Source organism: Colias eurytheme, chromosome 11, assembly GCF_061535395.1.
Source record: "Colias eurytheme isolate Ceu_HAF_F1 chromosome 11, ilColEury1 Martin Lab GWU primary, whole genome shotgun sequence".
Taxonomy (NCBI): Eukaryota; Metazoa; Arthropoda; class Insecta; order Lepidoptera; family Pieridae; genus Colias; species Colias eurytheme.
Window position 1 is genome coordinate 10394377 of NC_142990.1, and position 20415 is coordinate 10414791.

Genomic DNA, 20415 nt, shown 5'->3' on the forward strand with positions numbered 1-20415 from the left:
TTCGAAGATATTACAGATTTAAAAATTGCGGGACGTAGCGTTTGCGGCCGCCCGGCTATGTATTTTATACCCGTGCGATGCCGGAGCGGGCCGCTATATTTTTATATTATACAACGTTCACAGTTTTTCTGTAGTGTATTTAGTATCAGCAATGCACCCGTGCGAAGCCGGGGCGGGTCGCTAGTGTTATATAAAATACTAGCTGTGCCGCGCGGTTTCAGCCGCATTACTCCGCTCCTGTTGGTCTTAGCATGATGATTATAGCCTATATTACTCGTGGATAATGTAGCTTTCGAATGGTGAAAGAATTTTTAAAATCGGTCCAGTAGTTTATGAGCCTATTCATTAAAATCAAACAATTAAAGCCTATTCATTAAAATCAAACAAATTTTCCTCTTTATAATATTAGTGTAGATTAAACTTAATATTTGTCTATGATAAATAAACTATGCATTTGAACATGTGATGATCATCAGCAAAGTGTTTTTCTGAGGCTGAAATGTGTCGTGGAATTAAATATTAATGTATACAAAAATGATATTTGTCTGAATGTTCTTTAAAGCATCGTAACTTTGCTTTTGATCATGTGATGATCTTTAACAAGTGGTGTGCGAATGCTCCTTAGTTGGTACGACTAATCTTCGACAGTGTCACAGGAGAAATCGAGGTGCACAGCTTGTACATATTTTATAATAATAAAAGTGATAGTTACCTAGTAAAAAAATCTTAATAAACATTTTAGCATCAAAATCTGTTTGAACGAAGAAAAGGCTTTTAAGTTGGAAACTGAATTGAAGCAAATAAAAGCTCACGATTATCTTTTACCTTTGCACGTGGTAAATGAAACAAAAATAAATGTTACAAATATTATTTCTCATGACACTCCCCGCCCTTTAGAAGAAAATTACCATAATTGTTCATTTTAGTTCGGTGTTTAACAATTTTCAGACACTTCCTAGCAAGGAAGAATGAGCAGCAGTTCATTATTCAAGATCTTTTAAAATTTGTAAATTGTATTATTAAGTAAAATTACTATGATAAGTGTTTAAGACAAGGCGTCGAAAAAAAAAATCCTTGAGCTTTTTTGACAATTTTGAATGTAGGCTGTATTATAATAAGGCTGTAAATTGTAATCGTAATTATCATGAATACATTTTTCAGTTTGGAGAAATGAATTTTAGAACTAGCGCCTTTATCTAGATAATAGTTTGATAAACAAAGTATGCCAATTTAAATTTTATGCTCTATTAAATAAGAAACCAATTTGTTTAATAGGTCAAATTAGTTGACCTATATTCGGAACTACGAGGTAATTTTGATAAGCGACATTATGTTATTATTATAATTGTTATGTCCTTGTAAGGCTGTATACTCACGATCGTGTTTACCGCAACTAATTCTGAACAATTATCCTATTTGTGTACAGGGCTTAATAAAACACGATAGTAATTATTTGTTGAGTAAGCACAGTTTATTGTACAATTCATTACTGTTTCCAAGATCACGTACTTTGCTCAAAGGTTATTTCAGTGACAATACTGTAGGAAAAGGATTTCAATAGTGGTAGCTTCGTTCAAACACTAACGATCATTGATTATTTGATGTTGGCATTTACCTACATGCAATAAATAAACTATCAGTGATAATTTATTTATATGCTTGGTTCAGGACAAACTTAAAACACGGATAATATTTCATAATTTAATTTGCGAAATTTAAATTTAATTTAATTTAATCAGCCGCACTAAGTTTAAAGGTTCACGGGTCAATCCATAGCAGCAAAAAGTTGTATTTCTGCTTCATTTCGTCTTCATTCATCATTTGTCGACGCCATTTTAATTGTCGTCTGAACAATAAAATTAGGCGCGCAACCGCTCGTTAATTTTCAGCCTTACAGGCCGACGCCCGACGCGGACGCCGGGCGGCGCGGGCGCAACATACGAGTTTAGTGTCGTAATTATAAGTGAACGGATTTGGGTAGTCGTGTGTGTCGACCGCAGAGTAATTTGATACAGTTATACAATAGGGGAGACCGAGGGGAGTTGAAACAATTTTCACATCTTGTTTAATATAACTCAAACTGTTATCAGAAATCTAGAGGTACTAGTACCAATCGATAGGTTATTCTATACTCTTGCGAATGGTTAGCAAAAAGAAACTGTAAGCCTTAAAAAATGTGGTGAAAAATCGATTTAACCGTAACAAGTCAACTTGTTTCATCTCTCCTCATACCGAGGTGAGATGAAACAGAGGTCGAGGAGAGTTGAAACATTATGATTTTGGGGAGTAATAGGAGCTGCAAAATAAAATTCATGATTTGATTTAAAGGTTTTAATTAAAATTAATCTTTTCAAGTAATCAACAACCTTTTTTAGTAATATTTTACTGAAATATCAGTCAAGTAGGTCTTATACAAATAATAAACTCCTTAATTACTAGAAATTAAATGACGTCCTATGCGTAACATCAATTATAATCAGTCGAATCAACAAAATGTTTTAGATTCTAATATAATCTTTGATAATAGTTATTAGTACAATACTCAATAGTATAACTATCAGTCATTTTTAAGTATTACTATCAGTACTATCTATAAATTATTTAAGTAAAAATACTCTAAAAAAATTTCAAAGACAAATTGGAAACAAATTAATCAGACAAGCCGTTTGAATATGGCAATATGGCTGGCAGCAGGATTAATCCTCTTCTCCTTCATCACCATCATCGTTTCCTCTCTTTTTTGACAACCTTAACCTTTTTAGTTTTACTGCCTAGTTTTGACCTTCTTCTTGTTTTACGTTCTTCAGTAGGGATGCTGAAACTAATAAACACATTAAATCAACCATAAAATCCTTTAATCCTTGTACTTTTTATTACTAAGCTATAATTAGATATTAAATTTAAACCGAGGAGAGTTGAAACAGTCTGTTTCAAAACACCTCAGTGAGAAAAAGCCTCCCAATTTTTATTCAAATCACGATCAAGCAGTAAATACACAGAAATCAAATTTACCAAGTATATTTCATGAATCTATAGATAATGAGTTTTCAAAACGTATTTAGCTCAACCCAAAAAACAAAACCACTAATAAAGTATGAGCATCGTAAAAAATCGTGAAATACTTACTTTTTGCGATTTTCGGCACATGTCATTCAGAACTACACAACTGCACAACTGACGCCACCGGCGTGAACTGACGCGATAGCGGGTGGCGGAAGGTGGTTAAAAACTACGTTGCCAGATCGCTAACGGTTTTAGGTTCCGAGAAATCGGGACTGTTTCAACTCACCTTTGTTTCAAAACCCCTCGGTCTCCCCTACTCTAACTATTTAGTGTAACAATTATTTATCTGTGGCCTGGTTGGGGACATAAATTATTGATAAGACCGTAAATGTCCTGTACGAATTGTAGGTAATGTGAGTCAGAGCATACAGGGGTTGTGTTGTGTGTGCAAGCAATTTATTTGTGGAAGCACATTTGTTCAAAAGAATGAATTAACATTTTATCTTCGTCTTCTTCATCAGTTCGTTCGTCGTATCAAGGCAAAGCCAGCTGTACTGGCTTTATCTTTGAGGAATGTCTGTTATAGATGCAAACTTAGTACCTAGCAAACCTAAATTTTTATAATATTATCTATGTTTGAATTAAGCTTTCGATTTAACTCTTGCAAAAATTTTTAGATAGAGAAATTCAATTACTTTATTTTTAATGTAGAAATTCATGGATCGGAAGTGAGGGCTCGCTAGTAATGTAAGTTTTATTTCAAGTTGTACTCCCGGTCTCCTGAAGATCTAAAGATATACGTATACAGAATGATGGTGGATAAACAACCGTTTCTACTGCAGATTATTATAATTTTACATATTTCGGGTATTATTCATCTTAACAAGCATATACGCTACTCATTCAAAACTTTCATCACTCGTCAAGGTAAACCAAAGTTTCTAAAAAGTATTTATTATGAAATTTTCAGACATCACTGCCTAACAAAATAATGCCTACACGTAAATCTTTAGAATACGTAAATCTACCTACAATCTACGTAGACTAATGTAAAAGTGCGAGTAAGATGCGTTATAAATGCCTTTTTAAACATACTAAATAGTGTTTCGTATAAGCCTACTCTATGTAAGTTTTATTATGTTCACCTCATTATATCTTGAATAGTTAGTTGGCTACGTGACAACTATTTAAATGGTCAATTACACTTGTTTCTTATGTATTCTAAATTGGGAAGGAGTTATGTAACTGTCTGCAAGATTTTTGCAGTAGGTAATTGCTTAGGTAAAAGAAAATTGGAAGGTCTGGCATACCTGCATAAGCTGATAAAGACTGCTAATTTCTTGCATTATCACACACACTCTTTTTTTAAACACCGACACAGTCTTTTTAATAACAAGTCTTTTTATCATGAAAAGTACTTTGATTATTTACTTGAAAAAGTAATTATTATGATGCGGGAAAAAGGATTGATATGGCCATCCTTCTTAATATGAATATGATGTTTGATTTGAACATCACAATTGCATACAATAATTATTATATAAAACACCTTTTTTAATATTCGTTAATATATTACATTAAAACACATTTGTTACATAATATAATTATCACATAATTTTCCATTTTACTCACTGTTATCTGCCATACAATAAAGGCTTTTATTTGAATTATTTGAACCATTTCTTAACAATCATATCTCTACTATCTATATTTTAAAACTATATCAAAATTAGCAACCCAACAAATTCGCATACAAAAATGAAATAGAACACAAAACAAAAATCTTTGAAACTCCGCTACGATTTATATTTATTTCCAACGTGGTGTCTAACCCCCCATTTATAATTTGCATTTTTGTCCGTCTTCACAAACGTGTGGACCGGGCCCGTGACGCCGCTATCTTTGTGGTCGTGGTCATCGTGGTCGTGGTCACGGTCGCGGTCGTGGTCATATTCATCTTGACCGCGCTTCGGTCGCTGCCATCTTTCGTAGCGAACTGGAACTGAAATTGTGTCATGTTAGATAAAAAACGTCTTAACGTTTAAGCAGCAGCCTAAACTGCTGCTTAAAACGCTGCTAAGCTGCTGTTCTAAAACGAATTACTAGCATACTTATAACTGTAAAATAAAACATGTGTGCGTGTACTAGTGTACACAAGTAAGAAGTGAAACTTCTCTATTTTTCAAAAAATAATTTACTATATGCAACTTTACAGAAATACGGTCGAATCACGCGTGGTAGGGATAAGAAAAAGATGGCGCGTATCGGAAAAATGTCACGCGTAACGAAAAATCAAAAAATGTTACACTAAATTTTTTTCCAACCCCGATAAAGAAGTTTCACTTCAATAATAATTTATAATTATCTCACGAGACAGCGCTATTGTTTATATGAATTTTGTTAAGAAAGTTGAGGAGATAGAACTTGTAATAAAAGAAAAAGCAAACATTACCCCAAGTATGAACTATTATTATAAAGATGTCTGTTTTCATTATGAAATTTAATTGTACCACGTGTCACTTGCTCTATTTTCCCCTCAAAGATTTTCCCTGTTATATATAGATATAGATAATAGTATCTATAGAACTACCTATAAGTTTAGGTATGTATAATAAATTGTATAACAATTAATTGTATTATGTAAAAAAGACATTATAACTCCGAATAAATAACCGTAATGGACATAAAATAGCTTTCTATAGATAACTATAAAATTATCAGTTTGTAACTATTATAGAAAAACACTTGCTATACATTTTCAAATAACACCAACCTTGTAACAATAACTTTAATAAAAGCCACTTATGTTTCTAACCGCAGACAAAATGCGTAACACAGAACGTTTTTGTTATATCATATTACATTTTTGTTAAGATATAGTTACTAGGTTCTTAATAATTTTATAAATTGAGTAGAGTTTAGAAAATTACTAAAGTAATTGTTTTAAATTAGCTGTGCACCATTTGTAAAATGTAGAGCTCTACTATACTGTGTGTATATAATAGATATTATAAAACTGAAGAGTTTGTTTGTTTGTTTGAACGCGCTAATCTCAGTTTCTACTGGTCAGTTTTGAAAAATTCTTTCGGTTTTAGATAAACCATTTATTGAGGAAGTATAGGCATAATATCATCACGCTAAGAACAACAGGAGCGGAGCCACGCGGGTGATACCGCGCGGCACAGCTGGTTATTTATATATAATAACTAGCGACCCGCCCCGGCTTCGCACGGGTGCAATGCTGATACTAAATACACTACAGAAAAATAATTGTGAACGTTGTATAGGTATAAAAATATAGCGGCCCGCTCCGGCATCGCACGGGTATAAAATACCTACATAGCCGGGCGGCCGCAAACGCTACGTCCCGCAATTTTTAAATCTGTAATATCTTCGAAAATATTCACTTAAATCATACGGTGTAAAGGGCCATATGGATCTATATTAAATGAACAGTGTATCCATGGTATTTAATTGGTTAAGGATTAATGCTGTATTGGTTAAAATCGCTTCGAAAATTAGCCATTATTTGTCGTAAAAAGTAAATGACAAAAAAAAGTTATTGTGGGTTATCCATAAGAGATAGACATATACCATCCCGGACTTTTCTGTAGACCTTTTCAATGTGTATAATACTTAGTACATTATTTTGATAAAACTCGTAGGGTTCAGCCTGCGTTTGCAATGTAAGCGGAATAAATGTAATTTTTTACGACATCACATTAGAAACCTCAAAAATAACTGTACTTATCCACTACTTAATGGATCTTATTATACATATAAACCTTCCTCTTGAATCACTCTATCTATTAAAAAAAACCGCATCAAAATCCATTGCGTAGTTTCAAAGATTTAAGCGTACAAAGGGACATAGGGACATAGGGACATAGGGACAGGGAAAGCGACTTTGTTTTATACTATGTAGTGATATAATACCTACTAGGTATTCTATGTAGCGGTGGTAGAGGCGCGTATCTGGTGACCCGTAGCGGCCTATGCACTGTGTAGAACGGCGCAGACCAAGCTGAGCTGGTTACCACCACACTTGCAAGAAGAAGCTGTAATACGCGAAGATATAATTTGTAGTTAAAATAATTAATTAAATCAGTGTGTCAAATCATTAAAATACTATAAAGGCTGATTTCACAATTTATCGAGTACTAGGTTTTCGCCCGCGGCTTCGCCCGCGCAGTCAAAGAAAAACCCGCATAGTTCCCGTTCCCGGGATTTCCGGGATTGCGTCATTTTCCCGGGATAAAAAGTAGCCTATGTCCTTTCTCGGGTATCAAAATATCTCCATACCAAATTTCATGAAAATTGGTTGAGTAGTTTAGGCGTGATTGAGTAACAGACAGACAGACAGAGTTACTTTCGCATTTATAATATTAGTATGGATTCTGTTTAGCTTATCTGTCAGTTAAAAATTAAAATAACAAATAAAATATAATGCATGATAATATAAAAAATAATTTGGAAAATCCAAAAGTGCACGCCTCATAATTTTTTTTTTAATAAATATTTATTAATTATTATTTTTGTTTATTTAATAACAATTAAACCATATCGAATCAGACCCTGAAAAATGAAAGGGTTCTATTCCTGAGCATACTCAAGCGTAAGAGAAAAAAAAAGACTCGATTAGTAAAGTATTTCGGTCGCTATCGTGTTAACAAGAAAAAGGATCCGCACATACAGACACACGGACGTCCAAGACAGAACTTTTTTAAACTGTTTTTTAACTAGTTTAAATAACAAAAATGACATCAAAAATATCATGAACGTTAAAAATAGTGTTTTTTCTTAATATGTGTGTGTATGTATTATCTTACAAGTGCAATGTATGATACATAAAGACATTTTAAGTTTGAAAAATCAGATGTTTTGCGCGAAGTGACAGTAGTACCCACCTCAACGCTTCGCTTATGAGGCGTGCAAAAGTGTTAACTTGCTAAATAAATGATCAAAATTTGCTATATTAATAAATAAATTATATTAAAAATAGCCTGTTACGAACATAATAAGTTAGTGCTAAAATTCGCTCTTTGTTTTACGTCTTTAATTTTATAGTTTTAAGGTTTTTATTATCCAGTCTCACCTTTAAATATTTTATAGCAAGGAGAAATATTGATCCTAATTGCATATAAAATAATATAAATAAAAAATGCATATCATATTTAATTACCTATTATTTAAAACAATGAAACATAAAGTTATAATAAAAAGTAAGTTTATTTTATACCTAGTGTTATGTTTTTGTACATATTTTATATTGGCGTGACGGCCATTTCTACAAAAAATCAGAGAACGTCCGAAATATATTTTATCATTTTTTATTCGTCTAGGTTTTAACTTTTAACGTTAATTCATACTACTCGGAAAGATGATGAAACCAACCTATATTGAACAACCAAACAAACCCAAAGTTTAACTGTGACCAATTGAAAATTGCTACAGACCATTTCTTATATAAACTTGTGTGTCATTTAGGTTATAATAACAGCATAAACGTAGATAACCGCAGGCAAAGTTCGCAATCAATATCACATATTTCATGACCCAAAGGCACACAGCCCTATATAAAACCGGCCGAGAATTCACCAAATGTCAAAATAAACTTACATAAACACTTACCAAAGTGTAGCAATCCATATCACTTGGAATAATGCCGCCTATAGTGTCAATGCGGCGTTTATAAAGAAAGAAACGAATTTGTATCACTTTCTATCGGTTGTACGCTCCACTGGGTTTGAATTCATTGGTCTTACCATCAGTGAGGTCAATTTTAAAGTAATTCAGAGAGAATGCTGGAATAAACAGAGGCAGAATGATCATGGTGAACGCCTCTCGAACTGCGCGTTGAGAACATAATGTAGGTGGTTTTGGCAATACGAAGATCTTAAATGTATCTCTGTTTATTAGTCTTTCATAGATAGCAATCCGTTTATATGTGTGTGCATGTTATTATGTAGACATTACTCTCCAACACTACAACTGAATAATTTTTGAAGGCTCGATGGTTCACCATCCAATTCCGGTTAAGCATATTAAAATATCATACCAGCCATTTTTTGTTCCAAACTAAGCATGGTTGGTTTATTAGGTATTGGTTTCAATGATCCCATATACCTACTTGTGGTCCCAGAAAGCTGAAGCACTATTTGCACGTACAGAAAACTCATCTTAATTTTATTTTATTTATCCCCTCCACTGGGTGATTGGCGAAAGAGGGGGCGAATTAGGTATTTTGACAACTGAAAATCGCCTCTTAGAACCAAAACAAATGTTTGAGTTGGGGCATGAAAGTTTCTTTATTCATATTATATACAAATTTTGTAATTTAGCTACTTATTGTTATAAAATTATTTGACTACCCTCAGCAATTCAGATGAAAACGTAAACACATGGTAAGCTCGGGTTTTTAATTTTTTATATGTTTCATATAATACGGAAAAGCTTTCGACCAGGATGAAACAGTTCTTACTCCAAAGAATGCATTAATTTCTTAAACCTTTGAGCAACATAAAAATGTCGTGACGTTCTCGACTTCAAAATGTTGTCTTTTACAAATTGAGTAAGTAATTGGCTGACGAACTTTATGATTATTATGTAAAATTATATTTCTTTTCAAGAGAACGTACAGCCCCAGAATAGTTAATTGGTACAGCTAAGAAATTTAGCAGCGTTTTATAGTAATTGTTCTTCCAAAACATATTATTATTTAAAGTATTCAATAACTGAAATATAAAAAAATAATGGCTAATTTGCAAGTAGGTCTGCAGCTAAAATATGACAAAAGTTATCTTGATTGGTAGGTAGTCCAGTCTGTGGGAAAATGTAAAAGCCTCTGCTCTACAAAAGGTGGCGTAGAAAATGTTTTGAAACAATATTGTTTAGGTATGAAAGGTTAATAAAAATCCAAGTTTTCGACCTTGACGGACCCAGGCGCTAGCCGCCATCTTGAATTAAAGGTGCTAAAATTAGGTATATTTTAAATAACTTCTCAATTGTTTACTAAATCACAAAAGTGTCTATGAGGGGTTCAAAGAAGACAAAATTACCTACATTTTTTTCATACATGATTATTCTGTAAGTCTTAAAGGTAAAAAGTTACAAGCGACGGAAATAATAATATTTACAGAAATCATATAATTTTAATTTTGTTTAAAAATTGTGCAGCAATCTTTTTTTATTCTTTTTGATGGCCCGGGCTGGTTAATGGTGGCTTCTTCATTATCGTCGCTGAAATTTTCTGTTTCATTGTCTGTATTTTTAGTTTCCAACCATGAAATTTCGTCGATTAAATTTACTTTTAATTGATAACTTTATGAATCGTTCATATCGGATATCTTCTAAGGATTCCTTATCCATGTCCCCTCCGTAAAAAGTTACTAGAAAGCGTGCACCAGCGTCTTCAATTTCTTCTGGTCATGATGACGAAATTTCATGGTTGGAAACTAAAAATACAGACAATGAAACAGAAAATTTCAGCGACGATAATGAAGAAGCCACCATTAACCAGCCCGGGCCATCAAAGATAATTAAAAAATGATAGCTGTACAATTTTTAAACAAAATTAAAATTATATGATTTCTGTAAATATTATTATTTCCGTCGCTTGTAACTTTTTACCTTTAAGACTTACAGAATAATCATGTATGAAAAAAATGTAGGTAATTTTGTCTTCTTTGAACCCCTCATAGACACTTTTGTGATTTAGTAAACAATTGAGAAGTTATTTAAAATATACCTTATTTTAGCACCTTTAATTCAAGATGGCGGCTAGCGCCTGGGTCCGTCAAGGTCGAAAACTTGGATTTTGATTAACCTTTCATACCTAAACAATATCGTTTCAAAACATTTTCTACGCCACCTTTTGTAGAGCATAAATACCTACAGACTGGATTAAGGCAAAATTTTGCTTTATTTTTTGAGTAAGGCAATACTGGAGCGTTGCTTAGTATTATGACATAAATACTTTGTTAAACAAAATTGCGCTTTATACGCGTGAAATTAATGTTTGTAAACTTGGAACATTGCTAATCTAAATTTAGTTGTTTTAAAGAATTGGAGTAATTAATTTTTTAAAACGGATCAGCATTTATTTTTACAAATATTTACGTCATTCTGTCTGAGAGTGTCAAACATTTTGAAAGAAAAACGATGGCAAGTTAATAAAATTGTAGGATGCGAACTTATTGTTCAACAAAATTGCATCGCTTCGCTGATCATTTTTAATAATAGACTTTAGTTCCCAGTGTGTCAAAGGTTGTTATTTGTTTAAAAAGTATCTTTGATAGTATAAGATTATATTATCTCTGACTTGATAGAGTTGTAGAGTAAGAAATTGAGTTGTATCTGTGTAAGTCGATATAGTGTTCTGTATACGATGTTGTAGTGTAATAAAGGAACTCAAATACATGTAATACATATGTATACAGTTTTTAGTTAAGACTACATCATATTTTGAGATTGAGTGTACAGTGTACTTACATAATACAACACGTTTTTTGCGGGTTATCGAATAAAACTAGGAGGAGTGCATTCCCTAGTTTATTAATATCAAAAATAATAAACACACAATAACTGTACATGCACAATGCATATATCATAAAGCATAAACCCGCCTCGTACCCGGTCGTACTCTTTGTACGCCAAAAGATAACTGGTGACCAGGCTATTTGTATATTTCTCATGCTATTTTGAATTGAAGTTTAGAAATGTTACAAATAAAGTTTAATATTCAACAATTTACACATGTAAAGATTACATAATCTTATGTACTGCATGATTTCTTGGGAATAAACACAGATATGTATGTTCTATTCTACGTCAAAGGTGTTGTGATTGTAATAAGAATGTGATCGTTATTATTAAGTTATTATTATTAGTAAAACGATAACTGATCCTATCTATTAAACCTATTAATATTATAAATATGAAAGTTTGCATGGATGTATGGATGTTTGTTACTCTTTCACGTAAAAACTACTGAACCGATTACAATGAAATTTAGCACACATATAGAGGGTAACTTGGGTTAACACATAGGATAGGTTTTTTCCCGGAAATCCCACGGGAATGGGAACTATGCGGGTTTTTCTTTGAAAATGCGGGCGAAGCCGCGGGCGGAAAGTTAGTAGAGTATAATTTTCTAAAATAATTTCGTCAATTTAGGTGCTTTGCGTCGTTATTTTAATACAATTTAGTCCGTTCATTATTAACTACGAAATAATATTCGTAATTACATTTATTTTTTAAATATTAATAATTTCATTAAAGTTCATTAAAATGCGTTTTTATTTGATTCTCCTCAGTTTTAATAATATCTGGTGTATGATATTTTATACAAAAAAAACCTATGTTATAGGTATGTCGAATCACTGTAGAAATAATCTTAACGTTTTTGTGCATTTACGCATTTTAGTAATTGTAAACTCAAATTAGTTTTATCTCCTTCGTTCGTTTTCTTTATTTTGATTGAAAAATTTTAAAATAATTATAGTTACAATGTGCACAATAATATCAATGAATTTTTGTACCTTATAGAGTAAGTCAAACGTGCTTAATTAATTTCATAGATGAATGCAACCGGACATGTTAGGACAGTCGTGCACAAAAGTATTAATAGATAAATAATAAAAAATCGAATATATTAGGTACTTAATTTATTTAGGTATTTAGGAAATACGTCGCCTCTTGTTTTTATTACGTTCATATTAGTCAATATGTAGATACTTACGTCATACATATCATAAATCAGAAATCAGGAAGTTTAGATATGTATTAAAATAAATTAATATATTTTATAATATTTAAGATTTTTTAAATAATTGAATTTACACAATTATACGCATTATGTAAGAAAATAATTTTCATTAATATTTTGTATAATGCGTATAAATGTGGCTCTTAATTTTTTTGTATAATCTATACTAATATTATAAAGCTGAAGAGTTTGTTTGTTTGTTTGTTTGTTTGTTTGAACGCGCTAATCTCGGGAACTACAGGTCCGATTTAAAAAATTCTTTCGGTGTTAGAAAGCTCATTTATCGAGGAAGGTTATAGGCTATATATCATCACGCTACGACCAACAGGAGCGGAGCCACGGGGGTGAAGCCGCGGGGAGCAGCTAGTATAACATAAAACATTGTATACCTTCTTTTTTGGTTTAGTATGCAAAACAAAACAGTATTATAGGCTGTAGCATCGCAGTATGCAGTCGCACGCTGCACAATGTCTTGTTACCGCACTCTACATAGACATGTTAATACAATTTGCTCACCAGATCATGACCATATCAATGATTGATATTAATGCTTAATTACTTTCAACACTTCTGTCCCTGACTGTAATTATCTGGCACACTTTCGTACATTTCACAATCGTTTATTGTCTGTAACCTAATTAACAATTTTGTAATGAAATGGACTAATTTATAATATCTTTACAAATGGTTGATAGGTCTTTTCTAAAGCTTTACCTAATGAAAAAACAAAAAAAACAATACATACGTAGTTAAATATATAAAGAATTATTGTTATTTATGTATTACATGTCACTACCACAATTCTGATGATTACAAAGATACCACAAAAATCCAAAATCCGTCTAGCGATTTGGGCTGTAAGCCTGTAGGGCGTGCCAAAGAAACTTCCAAGTTACATACGTACACTCGAAAAACATAACCCTTCTTTCGCAGTCGTGTAAAATGTAAAGAGCGACGTCAAAACATATTTCCATAGTTGACTCACACCCACATGTGCGTTGAATCGTAAAAAGTAAATTGTATGACGTATTTATTACGTTTAATAATTCATGTTTAATTACTCAATTAATTACAATTAAGTGTGTATTTGTGCATTAATTCATGTTATTTGATTGATGTGTGTAACCACTGTGGCTAAATCAAATACCGATGTTATGTTTCTATTAAAACGTGAAAATATTACCCGATTTCATCACATTGCAATGAAGAATTATTATTATAGCTATCCGCCCGCGGCTTCGACCGCGTTTTCAAAGAAAAACCCGCATAGTTCCCGTTCCCGTGATATTTCCGCGATAAAACCTATCCTATGTGTTAATCCAAGTTAGATATGTGTGCTTAATTTTATTGTAATCGGTTCAGTAGTATTTGCGCGAAAGAGTTTAAGCTGGGTATCGACTTCGCGCTCCTGGCGCGCGCGCTATGATTGACCGCGCCGAGAGTGCGTTCCGCGGAGCGCGTTCCAAATAATTGAAGTATATCAACTAAGCGCACCTGGCGCGCGAGGCAACTGTTCCAGTGTTTGACCGTTCATCATGGAAGCTAGTCGTGTACGAGCAGCAGCAGCATTTTTTTCTTTAACTCCGGCACAGGGACTACCATTTCACTACTGATTTCTCTCCAAGCATCTTCTCTAAGCGATTTATTATGATACGAAGAAATTTTACTGTTCTACAAAACTTCTTTCGTACCATATAGCTGAATAAACGGCTAAAAATTAAATAAATAAAAAATCTAAATTACGGCAACTTTGGTTATCCATAATTATTACTTGGAGCGCAACAAACACAAAAAATACGACAAACCCGTCTCCATTGGCGCGCGCGCCACGTTTGATGCGCGGTAAAAAACCGACACCCGACGGAACGGACCGCTCCGTGTTCGACCGCTCCAACGAACGTTTTGGCGCGCGTTCCAAACTGGTATCCATTTCACGCGGCTGGAGCGCGCGCCAATATTCGTTCTCTTGGAGCGCGAAGTCGATACTCACCTTAAACAAACATGCATAACACATAGGATACATATCTCACACACTCACAAACTTTCGCATTTATAATATTATGTTAGTAGGATAGGATAGGATAGGATTGAAGTTGGTAAAAGATAATTTGCCTTATATAATTCAAAGGATGTTAACAAATAAATAAATAATATCCGATTGACAAGTTTGATAGCTTTCTACAAGTTATTTAATCAAATTGTAAACAGAAGAATTACGGCGGGAACCAGAAGGAAATCGGAAAGAAACCGGTAAATTGATGTTAACGTTAAGGCAGTGATACAATTAGCTCTATTGTCTTTGAAATATTAAGAAGCATACTTATTGCCAATTTTCTTTTCCAATATTATAAAACACTGGTGGTTAAGAACTTTTTTTTAATTAAAATCAACGAAGTATTTTAAAATCACTGAATTATCTGTAATTTTCAGTTAAGATTTTCGTCCATTTTCTTTTCCAACTGCAATTAAAATTAAATGTAATTGAGACGTTATATTTTGTAATTTGCACACCATGAAAATACTTGACAATATTTAAGAACTATTTGTACTTACTTAGGACTCGTGGACTACAAAGAGTGATAGATTAGATTATCAAATGCTTTTAGATACCACCTTGTACAAAATATAGAACATAATATTTCCGTTTCGTACCCACTGTGCCACCAGCCTTACAAATAAGAAGCGGTAAATAATTATGGGATATTACATAATCTATTATTTTACGGTTGTTGCCGTTTAGTCGGATATCGGAGTCTTTGTCTGTTATGGCGATAAACGCTCTATTTAATTGCGATTGTCATTATTGCGCAAAAACAATGACAAACTAATTAGTGTAGGAAGTTATATGCCGCTTCACTACATAGTATAAAACAAAGTCGATTTCTCTGTCTCTATGTCCCTATATGTATGCTAAAACATTTAAACCTACGCAACGGATTTTGATGTGTATTTTTCACTTTTCAGATAGAGTGGTTCAGGAGGAAGGTTTTATCACATATTTGATACTAGGTTTTAGTATATAATTTGTTAAGTTTTAGTACTAGTAAGTACAGTTTCTAGTATTATATTATCTATACTATGGGATTATTATATTATCTATGGTAGCATAGTATTAAAAGTCTCTTATTTCTTTAGGAATGATAAATTAATTTATGTAGAAAGTTATTTCGCTTAATTATTAATTAATTCGCTTGATAAAAAGTTAATTCTAAAGTTATAGTCTGTCGTTGTAATCTGTTCCGGCATTTAATATTTTTTTGTTCTATTGCGTCTTCTGGGAAATGTATTCTTTTTGATTAATCTTTGTTATGTTTTATATAAGTTTGATTGATTATGTTGTTTATGATTTCCTTAATATTTAATTACACTTAATTGTGACTTCAGTAATTACCTATTTCTATAAAAATATACACCTGCTATTTTGCTTGTTCAGGAAAACGATAGTAGAAAATTATGAAATAGGTAGCTACGCTATTATTTTACATATTACATAAATTCATCACGAATTCAATTCAATTCAATTAGATATTTGTATTGGAGAGTTTATCAAATGAATTTATGTAAAGCAAACGATTGTATACTGTGAGGATTGTGCACCTGTTTAGACTAAAATTATAATAATAATTTAACATTTATATTTTATAATCTCTTGCAACTATTATTATTATATCCAAATTATAATAATAATTTAACATTTATAATCAACTGTTATTATTACATCCGGAATTTATTCATTGATGGTTTAAAAATAATACTCTTGTACTTTGTGTAATATATAATTAAGTTTTGTAACCTATTAATGTTGTAAGAACCAAATAAAGATGATTTTATTTATTTTTATTTATTTATTTAATTATCTGTGGTAAAAGCACACAATAAAGTTTTTTTGTTGAGAATGCATAAAAACAGCGAATGGATTATTTTTTTCAAATTATTATTGTAAGAAAAAAACAATAAAATAGATATTATGTAAAATGTAAATTAGTGTAATAAACCAATCATTAATAATTACCTATATCATTTTATCTATTACAATCTATAACGTAAGATAAAAAAAGGATGTTCAGCACTTAGGTATTATCCAGTCTTTAATGAACTTACTAATTCATTACATTATCAAAAACTTGCGAATATATTTCCAAACATTACAGATAAAATAATCCATTCTAAACATTCTCTTTCGATGATGTTTAACGACCTTGCCCTCAGCTTTCAAAAGAATCAACAAAGAAAACTATCAGAAATTTCTTCAACCTATTTCTTAACTATCACCGAAAAGCCTATAAATAAATTGCCAACAACTATTGTGTTTCAAAGGTTGTCAACATCTCAAGATGTCACAACGTCTCAGCAAAATGGTAATAGATTGAAACCAAAGATTACAGAAATAAGAGAATGTGGTTTAGTGAAAGTGATCGATATAAATTGAAAAAGTGTATCATCTAGACCGGGAGATACTGACACAAAATTTCGAGTCATTTGTAACAAGGATGGCGGTTCTACAGGGGTCTTAGTACGCAATGACAAAAAGAAAAATGATGGTGTGAACGCTGGTACCGGTGTCTTAGTCGCGTGGGCGTTTGTCGAACTCGTCGGAAAAATAGCGAAAGTCAAACGATTTGTAACACAAAAATTTTAGAATTTACCGATAGCCCATAAAAAAGTAGTAGGCGGTAGTGTCATGCCATACTTTTCCGGTGTGACTTACAGCCCGCCATACCGACGCGAATGTGTTGATTTAAATAAAACAATCATTCAACCATTTGTACCAGGCTAACTTTTGCACAGGTAACTATCGTCGTGCAGCCATTTACGAAAATCGCCATGCCATACTTTTCGGACGATTCCAAATGGTCGCCATACCGCCGAAAATCTGCAAAAAAAATTTATTTCGCCAAACTTTTTGTACCAGTATTGCATTTGGATTTTTGGAGAGTATTTGATAAAATGTGACCATTATTATATTTGCCATACTTCTAGTAGGGGGAAAAAGTGCTGTTATACTTGAAAACTTAATTTATTATTAATTTATATAAGTGAGGATTTCCAACACTTAGATCTTTGAAATTTTGTATTTATATTTGTTGATCCTCAAACTTACAGGAAAAATAAGTGCCATACTGTTACAAATCGTTTGACTTTCGCTATTTTCCGACGAGTTCGACTAACGCCCACGCGACTAAGCCGCCGGTACCAGCGTTCACGCCATCGTTTTTCTTTTTGTCATTGCGTACTAAGACCCCTGTAGAACCGCCATCCTGTTACAAATGACTCGAAATTTTGTGTCAGTATCTCCCGGTCTAATCTGTATTTGTGCTATTTTGAGATAGATGGTTTTGCAAGCTTGATAGTGAATTTCAAATAACGGCGACATGATCCAACGGTTTATTAGTTAATAAAATAAATAATTTTATTTTTATAATAAACAAAAGTGTAATTAATAGGCCGTCAACAATGTTGAAGTTATAAAAAAAAGTAATAAGAACAATATAACACGGCATTCTAAATTCAAATTAGGCGCGCAAAAAACAATTATTTATTGGCGGAATGTTGGCGGGAAATCATTAGTTTACACGTTTGATACGACAATTAAAATAAAATGCTATAACAGTGACTTGTTCATTTCAGAGATGGATTTGGTGTTTCTTCGCGTTTTATTCTGGATCAGCATGGAATCCTGTAAAAGCTGTTCCTAATCCACAAAATAGGCCGAGTACTATTGAATCACAAGCAAAATTTTTCCAGTAAGTTTTTCGCCAATTATAAATAAAATAATTTTCTCTTCATTTTCTTTATGCAAAAATTTAAAAAAAAAGAAAATCCTAATACTATTAAAATTCAACTTCATAAATTAGTAATAACTATAGTTAATTAAATTAAAAGTAAATTAGAGGCATAATGTTCTTTCACCGTTCACGACTCATTATTTTAATTATTATAATCAATTAGGTTTAATTTTCACGGGCTTAAGTTACAGCCTTGTTAAAATTAATTAACTAAATTAATAATTCACTGTTTTATAAGTATAAAACGAATATAAACAATCATAAACTGTACCATAGTTTTATCATTTATTATTTTGTTTATGTAAATTCTTCTTTATATTTCTAAATAAAGTATGTTTCACTGAAACTCTTTGTTACCAAACCTCTGTATCTATGCATATGTCTATCCTTAACAAAAACTATATCAACTAAAAGCTAAACCATCATTTATAGGGACTTTTTCTCAGTACAGTTGAGTCCGTACAAGATAGAGTTCGGTCATGTATGTGAAGATCCAAACACGTGGGAACAACGTTACGAGCGGAAAGATTATAAAAACCACAGGGACATGGGAAAAGTAACCGGCATTTATTATGCTTTGCCTTCTTTCCTTCGCTGATCGTTGATGGTTTATATGCCTGTCTTATGTCTATGAAACATTAACGATCTCTATATGCTATTCTTCGTCAACTATATTAAGGATGTGTATTGCTTTTAAATTAAAAGAATTTGGAGCTAAAATATCGAACAGCTTGATACTTAGTTTTGCAGCATTTAATTCAATTCTTTAATTTTTTTTCATATCCATCTGCTGTTAATAAAAGTAAAACAATAAGCACATTCCTTAGTAGTTGATCCCAAATCATATCTAACTGTTCTTTCGCTTCGCTTGGCAAGGTATAGGCAGATGCCTACTTCGGAGGATTTTGACCAAGGTCACCGATTGGGCAGTGAGGACCACTTCACTGAAAGGCATGAACGATCAAGACCTTCATCTGGATTATTTAATGCTAAAGTACGCTTCTGCTTTATTATGTTTAACAGAAATGTTCATTTAAAGTAACAGACTGATTTATTACATTCACACAATATCAATCATCATTAATTTCGTTTTTTATAAAGATTACGCTTTCAATGTTTCTTGTGACTGTTAACATTTTCTTTTTCCTACTAACCTCTCTTTGTATCACTTTATAATTATTCTTGGTATTAATACGTAACGTTTTGCAGGTTCGTTGGGGTGACAAGAAAGGAGGATATGGTGAACATTACTGGGACCTAAATCACGCAGGTCATACTGATGACCATGACAATGGTGATTACGATTCAGACGGTCAATATAACCATGATACGTATGACGAGCCCAGTGAACAATCCCCTACATATGAATCTAAAGAAGAACTAACATACGACGAAAGTGAACGTATTAAGAGAGCGGATTCAGAAAAAGCACGCAGAGAATTAGAAACCCAGAGGGATCAACAAGCATATTACAATCATGAAAACCATGAAGGAGAGTTTAAGAGACAACAAAAGAAACCAAGGGAGAAGCATCACATAGTGTTAGTTGTAAACCAAAGAGAAAGAGAGCCTAATAGACAAAGGGATGTGAAGCAGCGGCCTTACGAAGGATCAGTTAGACGTCATCCAAGTCTAGAAAGTTCTGTAGCCGCTTCAGCACCAAGACTTTTCTTTGAATCATCTACGGGTCATGTAATAGATAGAACTACTGGTCAAGCATATGTGCTACAGCCAGTTGTTCATCATTAAGCCTAATTTAAGAAATTATTTATTGATAGTAATTTTACGTTCGGTTTAAGTGTTAATTTATTTTGTGTCTGAATGTTAAATAAATATTTTAATTGAGCGATTGTGTTTCTT

At 32.5% G+C, this 20415-nt stretch overlaps 2 protein-coding genes across 3 annotated transcripts; one reads left to right on the top strand and one right to left on the bottom strand.

Moving 5' to 3' along the window:
* Positions 1-4785: 4785 nt before the first annotated feature.
* LOC149904843 (uncharacterized) lies at positions 4786-8835 on the bottom strand. The gene is made up of 3 exons (XM_090107586.1): positions 8635-8835; positions 6944-7061; positions 4786-5005 (listed from the first exon to the last, which is right to left on the bottom strand). Exons 1-3 carry the CDS (start codon positions 8650-8652, stop codon positions 4800-4802), a joined length of 342 nt encoding a protein of 113 aa, XP_089963712.1. The 5' UTR covers positions 8653-8835; the 3' UTR covers positions 4786-4799.
* Positions 8836-17070: 8235 nt separating this feature from the next.
* On the top strand, positions 17071-20401 carry LOC149904844 (uncharacterized). 2 transcript variants are annotated; one of them, XM_090107584.1, is made up of 4 exons: positions 17071-17127; positions 18398-18513; positions 18988-19111; positions 19765-20401. In XM_090107584.1, the coding sequence occupies exons 1-4, from the start codon at positions 17104-17106 to the stop codon at positions 20302-20304; spliced, it is 804 nt and encodes a 267-aa protein (XP_089963710.1). In that variant the 5' UTR covers positions 17071-17103; the 3' UTR covers positions 20305-20401. The 2 variants fall into 2 exon arrangements, with proteins under 2 accessions (XP_089963710.1, XP_089963711.1); XM_090107585.1 differs by lacking the exon at positions 18988-19111 and adding an exon at positions 19432-19549.
* The last annotated feature ends 14 nt before the right edge of the window (positions 20402-20415 follow it).